We start from the raw sequence: 8564 nt of genomic DNA on the forward strand, positions 1-8564 counted from the left end.
AGGTTTGGTTAAGTTAAGAACACAGAACAAAATAGACATTTTGCTATTAAATTACTTTACTATACTATAGACGACAACGTATGCTGTCAGCTTCGATCAGTTCGTTAGCGATCAATATATTTTTGAGAGAACAATGAAGGTTCAGTAAAACGCACGAATGATTGGTCGCGGGTTACACCTGGGTTACACCAGCGTTGCGCGAACAATCCGAACATATGTAAGATACAGTGATTTTTATCGACACCGATTACTTGATGACTTGAAATTGACTCGTGAATTTTGCTCCGAGTCACGAGTCAATCCACATTTCGGATACGCCGAGTCAAGTCAAGTCAAGTCATTTTAGCAAAGTGACTCGAGTCAAGTCAAGTCATACGAAAAAGTGACTCGAGTCTGACTCGAGTCAAGTCATGACTCGAGTCATCCCAACACTGCTTTTTCATGGCCGACGACGAGATATTCGTGGCCGGCCATGAAAAAATATGTGGCCAGTAAGTGGCCACGGAAAAGCTGAGACCCCTACTGGTCGCTGATGGATCGGCTGCCATCAGGGTTACGATCTCCCATCTGTCTAGAAATAACGAATTAATATATTTCCGCGCTATGAAGGCCAGTGCGGATATTGTCGATTAGTCGTTTATATAGTTTCTGACTTTTAGCCGATTTAATTATTGTCGGCTAGCGCTAACGAGCACAGAGATATAGATTACTAACCCACTAATTCCATAGTGTAGTAATCTGTACAGAGCATAGAATACCTTTCAGCCCATGAGTATATGATCTCCATTTGGAGATCTCCCTTCATTTGTAGCATTAATTAATTTGCATATCTACTCACTCGTTTAGACCAATTCCATACGTGGTCGCTGATATAGCTGCCACCAGTACAGCATACAAAGCGTAGTTCAACATCTCTCAATGATAAATGCCAGCGAGAGTTATGGCCTCATTTATAAATAACCCAGATAGAAATATTGAGTCACTTCCGCAAATTTGCTTTATTATTACTGCACCATCATCATCATCATCATCATCATCATCAGTTTATTATTTTATCAATTCAAAACAACGCCACATCGACCACATATTATCTTTGTGACGGAGGGGTAGGCTACTCATAATTTACCAAGATCAATATATCTAGACTCTAGATCAGCGGTTCTCAACCGGGGGTCCGCGAGACCTCTAAATTTTTGAAATGGCTGTTGACCTAATTTTTATTTTATTTTTTAATTTGAGAAAGCATGAGGCAGTTTCGCACCACAACTGCTAAAACCTCATGACTCATATCATCATAATAATCGTCTGCGAAACCTTCTCGATTTAAAGTTGTCAGTCTCATCAAATTAGTGAACAGTCGTTTGAAATAAAAATTTCCGAAGTAAATCTCTAATTTTTCCCAATGCAGAGATTGAAACCTCGCCACGAAATCCATTTTATCCTGTGATATACATAACCACTATTTGAAATGCTTATTGGAGATACAGAACTGCAATATACAATTGAATAGTATATTCATGTTTAAATGAACCCGAATATTTTCGGCTGACACTCGTGATAAATCGGAAAATGATATACCTAGGCTACTTTTAAAGCTCGGCTATCAGATTTGGCGCATTCTTATTGCGGATGCCCTATCGACAAGGCTGTTTTCTGACGAACAAAGAGTGTTTCGTTGCTATCAAAGCATTACGCTCCAGTCCTGAAATTCATATCACCAGTTATATTGCTATGCGTCCTTGTCTTGTCAATGTTCAATTGTTCATGGTCGAAAATGTTTGCTCGTAAACCCGAACAGAACAAGTCGTTTCATGACAGTCTTTCTCAGGTTAAAGAACTTGGGTCCATTCTTTTGCGCATAAAATATATGTTTCCTCATTTTGGGGCCATAAGTATTGCAATCACACCAATAGTATGGTCGGAAGCGTTATGCGTTAATATTCCATTAGCCTCCATCTATCTTTGCTGAAATGGTTTTTGGCACTCCTCGTTCATATCCAAAGGAAGACGCGGATTTTCAAGACACGACCACGTACTTCAAGAAATACAGCAGCAAAATTAGATTTGACATAATAAAAGTCTATCAATTTTTACATAAATAGTATGATGTTATTTCAAGAGAAATCATTAGTCTGCTGTTTATCACAAGCCTATAGTTCATATTTGCACAAAACAGATGGATGTTGCACCATAATAGAGCTAAAATTTAACTAAAACTTGAAGGGGTCCGCGAGGGTCCGTGACGGTCAAAAGGGGTCCGCGAAGCCAAAAAGGCTGAGAACCACTGCTCTAGATGCAGTAAATTTCATGTACCGTAAATCCGCCCAAAAATATTTTGTTGGTATTGATTCATGAAAAAATTCTGTCTAAGCTTGGTCCCCCAATTGGGGGTTCGGGTGTGGCAGTTACGGCCCACTGTTTGTAAGGCCTGGTCCACAAACAGTTTGTGACTCACTTCCAAGCCCACAGTTTGAGAACCCCTGAACTGGAATAGGCCTACCCGGATTGCTATTCATTTCGAAAAATTGTAATCGATTGATTCCCGACACATCATATCAACTTGCAGACAGGTTTAAAACATAAAATTTTGACGAGCTGAGAATTTTCCGGATCTAGGAAAAGGTAGGGGGAAATTACGCTCACATATGCAATCCTTTGCGATAACTACACGCCTTTGGGAGTGGCGAGATAGCATAGTGGTATAATCCACAGCTGCAATACCATTGGGTTGTGGGTTCGAGTCCGACCGAGGTCGACTCCAGAATTCCTACCTAAGTGTTGGGGGTTTATCTAGGCTCCACCTCGCCATCCCCGCGTAAGCGGTGTCTTACAAAAGGCCTAGAAGTGGCAGTTACAGAATAAAAATGAAGAGTATCGGCCTGGTGTAAGTGACCATAGTAGTCGACAATCACCATGAATACGCACAAAACAAACAAAAACGCATTTGGGACTGTTTTGGGTTCACATGGTTTTTGGCTCTTAACTCGGTTTACACATCAACTGTTGCAGCCTCAATTCCAATCTTCTAATCATATGTGTTGTTCGTTCAGCGGCGCAGGATCTATTTTAGTGAGTTAGTGTAGTGGTAACGATAAGCGTCTGCTACCAGGGCGGCCCGGGTTCGATTCTGCGTCGGACGCTTGTCTAGGTTTCTCTTCCCACCCGTTAAGGCGACTAAAAAAGTCCGGTAAAGACCTGTTGAAAGAACTACTCACAAGGAATGGAAAGAGAAAGAATGAGCCACGGCATAGATAGTAACAACGAAAATAACTATAACAGCGAGCACTAGGCCACCGTGGATGGCAGATCAAGAGACTGCAACTGGTCGTTTCGACACCCTCCTATCTGTTCATTATATCGCTTTGTACATTGTGTACATAATCTCGCCATGACCCATTCGCTCTTTGTTTTCTTTTTCTTTATCATATCTGTCCTGTAGTTGCGAGTCTAGGGCTGGGCAAAATCGAGTACCTGAGTGATTCGATTCTGAATCACGCATTATGCTTCGAGTCGAGTCGAGTTTTCGAGTATCAGTCATTATGACGTAATAACGGTATGTATGATGTCCATGTTCAAATTTGCATCTTTTATGCGTCCACAGCGAATATAACGCCTGTCAGAAATTTTTTCGACTATACCAGTTCATTGCACTTTGTGGCGTTATGGGTTGATCATGACTTCAGAAATATGTTCTTTCCAGCATAGTTACTAGCTTTGTACTATGTGTTTCGTGTGCTGCGATACGGCCAATCAAGGTTTGCAGCCTTCCGAAGTGGAAATTAGCATCGAAACTTTAATTCTCGTTGATAAATCAACTTTCAGTGGCGTGGGTCGTATATCGTCACTATTCGAAAATATCGCGTTTTAATACTCGACTCGAATCATTAGAATTATTACTCGATTCAGATTCGAGTACTCGAATCATTGTGCCCAGCCCCAGTTGCGACACGATGATTTCTTGTTGTTCGGGAGAAACACATAACCTCATATTTTTGAAGCGAAACAGCTCGCTCTTCGTGTTTTCTATCCACCCCATTTCCTCAGTAACTTCCATATATACAATCCTATTAGCATCGCATTTCCTACAGTGTACGCATCTACGGAACCGCTTCCCGTTACTTATATTATCCACGTCGTCCAACTACCATATGATCGACGTAAAATATCATCGCTCTATCAAATATGATGGACCTGTGGAACAGCATCTCAGCGACTATCCGACAGTCGTCGAGCATGTCAAGTCCACATTCAAGTCGATATACCAACAGTACTAGTCAGCCCTAAAGTTTACCCGACCACGATCTGACATATTGATGTCGCCTTCCGACACATGCCATCTCTTCTCTCTGTCGCCTGTCCATTTATACCATCTTCTTGTACTTTCAGTGTGCAATGAGCATACCTCCTTTTTACATCGCCTCCAAGTCGTATCGGCACCTTCGAATCTTTTCATTGTATCGCAGTCTTGTGATGTATTGATATGTTGAAATTGTTAATATTAAATTGAATTGAATCATGTCAACAGATGCCCCAATAATTTCGACCAGCTGTTCGTGGATTTTCATTCATTCAGCTGCACAGGTTTCATTTTTGTGCCTGGCGTACGTTACACTTCATTACATCGCGTGTTAACATTCCACCTCCTTACAACGATTTTATTCATTGACAAACGCACATTGGTATTACATCACAAACATATTCTTCCCACGGTCTTGGGCAAGGTAGAGTCAGTCGGAAACCAGCCCCGTTTTTTGCTGAATTTCCTAGGTTAGTTATTCATTATATCTTCCAATTTTCAGAACATTGATTTGGGCACCACGCAGTCTTATAATGACTCAAACTTACTTCTTCCCATTATGAACAACCCAATTGAACTTGCAACACGAGCAACGCTTGTCACACCGAGCGAGATAGTGTAATGGTGATGCGTCCGGCTTCTTGAGCTGTGTGTCGTGGGTTCGATCCCCGGTCGGGTCATACCTAAATCTCGAAAATTGGTATTCTCAGCTATACTGCTGGGTACTCAGCAATCTCGGATAGCATGGAGGAGAAAAAACGGGGGCGCAGACTAGATGACCTCACGGCCGTATCGCAACTCCGTCGTCAAAGCATCTCGATGGTACAGGCGGAGAAGAATATCCTCTCTCTCTCACGTTGCTCTCGCAAATGTGGTGATTACTGATTAGGGTTGCAATTATAACAAACATGTTTAAAAAAGGCCCTAATTTAAAACATGTTTTTTATGTTTTTTTAAACCATGACGTCACGAATATTCAATTGTGACGTCATAGTGGATTGACATTGACAATTGAAAATATAGTGTAAATATGACTTCTTTGACGAAATATCTGTACTATTATTGATGAACCGATTATTTTTAGGGTTCCAACCATCCCATATCGTCGGCTATATCGGGTGGCAATTGTCCGTAGACTCATACAACATGATTTTTGGAAAGTATTTACACAATTATGGCATAATTTTACAACTTAAAACAACACAATTTTTTAAAGGCCTTTGTTTAAATCACTGTTTAATACATGTTTTAAATAAAGTGTTTTAAAACACCGTTTGTTTTAAATGCAACTCTAGTGATGATGGATTGCTTGACATTTATATTACGATATCCAGATGCTTTTTTTCGATTCAACAGCTACGATTATCAATCTCACATCAGCTATTATGATTCAATTGAATAGTACATTCATATTGAAATGAACACCGACTGGCACTCGTCACGGGTAATCGTTAGGGATGGTGTGAACGTGAGGTTCACGTTCGCGTTCTGTGTGTGAACCTCGGAAATTTAGAGGTTCACGTTCACAACAGAACCTTGGTAGGTTCTGCACTGTGAACCTTTTTCATATATTGCAATTTTCACTTCGTTATAACATCTTTGGTTCATATTAATTGCATTTCAACTGCGGGCCACTCTATGCATGGCGCTGGCAGCATTAAAAATCAACACTATAAACGAGCATGCACCTTGACAATCTCAAAAGTTTTACTTGCTTTGTAACGAATGTTTGCTCGAAATATTCAGCTTTCCGTTTGTGAATATTTAGTGTCACTCTGCTGTGAGTTTGACCTGCGATCACACAACATCACGAGCGAAATACGTAGTCAGCGAATGATGCTTATATTCAACCAATCAATGAGATTGATATCGTTTTCTGATGCAAAAAAGCTAGCAGGGGTACGGGGCAATCTTGACTTCATATCTTTACCGCATCACGAGAACCAAATCCTTGTGATTGAGGTGTTGTCTACTGCTGTAAAACTTGTTAATGGGGTAATATCGGTAGCAAGTATAGAAACCAGTTTTACACTCTGCTCAATATCAATGTAGCGATAGGCTACTCAGACGCCGAATACATTATCCGGTCTGGCCTAGACCGTTAAGGCGTAAGCTTATATTCCCTGGTAAGTCCTCGTCGAAATTGTTGGCAAAGCGACGGAAGATATTGATTTTATAGGAGTATTATATCCTTTGATTGCCTCAGTTGAAACATTTAGTGACGTTTAAAACGCCAACATGTACTTCTGCATTGTGACATGATGTGGCCCGAGTCGTCGCTAGGTATCGTGTACGTTAATATAGGCTATCACTTCATTGAAAGATAGGGTTGGAATTAGCAATATGACGTCACGTGACGTCATGAGGTTCACGTTCGTGTTCACACAGAACCTTTCAAAAAGGTTCGCGTTCACACGAACCTGAACCTTTCAGAGGTTCACACCATCCCTAATCGTCAGCAACTAGTAGAGAATTGGAAAGAACATTGTATATCAACAATCGTATCACAAAATATGACGTCACCAGCTTGAAATTCGGTGGCGTCATACTTTGTGATACGATTGTTGATATACAATGTTCTTTCCAATTCTCTACTAGTTGCTGACGATTACCCCTGATGAGTGTCAGCCGAAAATATCCGGATTATTTCAATAGGAATATACTATCCAATTGTATATTGAAGTTCTGTACCTCCAAGAAGCTCTTCAAATATTATTATTCGAGAGAGCTGTACTCCGTGCTCCGACTTTATTAGCTGCCATAACTACAATTGATTGACTGCTACGTATTACGCTGCCGCAGTCCCGCTCGGCTCTTTTAACGGTCGCAAGACATGACAGGCCAGGTCAGGAATGTGAACATTACATTGCGACGCGCTATCGTACCTATACGAAAGTATACACCGACGGTTCGAAAACAAATACGCGCGGTGGTGCAGCATTTTGGGTCGAAGAACTTCAATATTCTAATTGGGCCACGCGTAACGCCAAACAATCGATATTTTCCTCGGAATTATATGCAATTATGTTAAGTTTAAATTGGGCGAGCAACGCATGTATGCCGTCCAAACAGTTAGCGATATTCTCCGACAGTCAAAGCGCATTGATGTCCATCAAAAATAATGGCAATTCGAATAGTTTAACTGAAACTATTATCTTACTCTGCAGAGACCTGGCAACAAAGGGAGTACAAGTGACGTTCATTTGGATTCCCGCTCACACAGGAATACGTGGCAATGAAAGGGCAGACGAACTCGCAAAACTCGCCTCTAGCACACCTGGATCCAACGACGAAAACGAAATCATTATGTCACTTGCCGAAATGAAGTCACACACCAATGGAATATGTATTGAGAAGTGGATGTCGGAATTGAACGACATCGAGCAAGACTCTTCGTACCTACGTTTACACGCACCATTCTCGTGCATTCCTCGTCCACGAAATTTGTCGCGGAGGGAATCATCCATTATATTACGACTACAAACTGGACACTGCAAATTGAACTATCACCTCCATCGCATGAGTTGTCATGACAGTGGTCTCTGCGAAACGTGCAGCGTACCAGAAACTGTCGAACATTTCCTACTATCGCGTCCTCGATACTATCACCAGAGACAATATTTAAAAAATGTAGCTGAACAGAGCAGTGTGAGCTTTAACTTGGACTGTCTGTTGACTGATCCGCGTATGGTTAATCCAGTCATAGAATTTGTTGTATTGTGTAGACGTATATGATTCAATTATTAGCTCCCCCAGGCCTGGTGCACAAGACCTTAGTAGTCGAGCACCATAAAACCCCTTATACATACATACATACATACATGACAGGCCTTACCTTACATGCCAGTATTTTCTATACACTCCTAAACATCGCAGCATGGCGGACCAAGCCAACCCGTTTCATGTAAATCAGCTCAGACATATATGGACAATGGACATACATTATAACGGGAGCGACTACCATGCAGACCTGGACAACCAGATAATTCTGGTTGTCTAATTTCACTAAATTAGAGTGAAATGCAACCTAATCCAATTCTAATCTAATTTGTGAAATGTTTCCATGCTCTAATTCTAATTCTAATCCAATTTATTGCTTTTCTGAAAATACCTCGTAGTCCGCGGCATTTTACAGCGAGTTAACAAGAATATCCCTCTCGCGCAGGGAAATCCAGTGCCAAGACACCATCGCATTACTTACACCGTACTTGCAATCATAGTAGTAATTGTGACGAATGATAGCCATGCGTAAGTACAACGCCGAGGC

At 41.1% G+C, this 8564-nt stretch overlaps 1 protein-coding gene across 1 annotated transcript in view; it reads right to left on the bottom strand.

The window, feature by feature from the left end:
• LOC145433314 (serotriflin-like) overlaps nt 1-926 on the bottom strand; it is a 38656-nt gene extending 37730 nt beyond the window's left edge. The window contains exon 1 of the mRNA XM_080310379.1: nt 839-926. Within this exon, the coding sequence (XP_080166505.1) occupies nt 839-912 (74 nt within the window). The 5' untranslated portion in view covers nt 913-926. The remainder of the gene's footprint in view (nt 1-838) is intronic.
• Nucleotides 927-8564: the final 7638 nt, after the last annotated feature.

Source organism: Botryllus schlosseri, chromosome 2 (genome assembly GCF_051294905.1).
Source record: "Botryllus schlosseri isolate E-star chromosome 2, Bs_hap1, whole genome shotgun sequence".
Taxonomy (NCBI): Eukaryota; Metazoa; Chordata; class Ascidiacea; order Stolidobranchia; family Styelidae; genus Botryllus; species Botryllus schlosseri.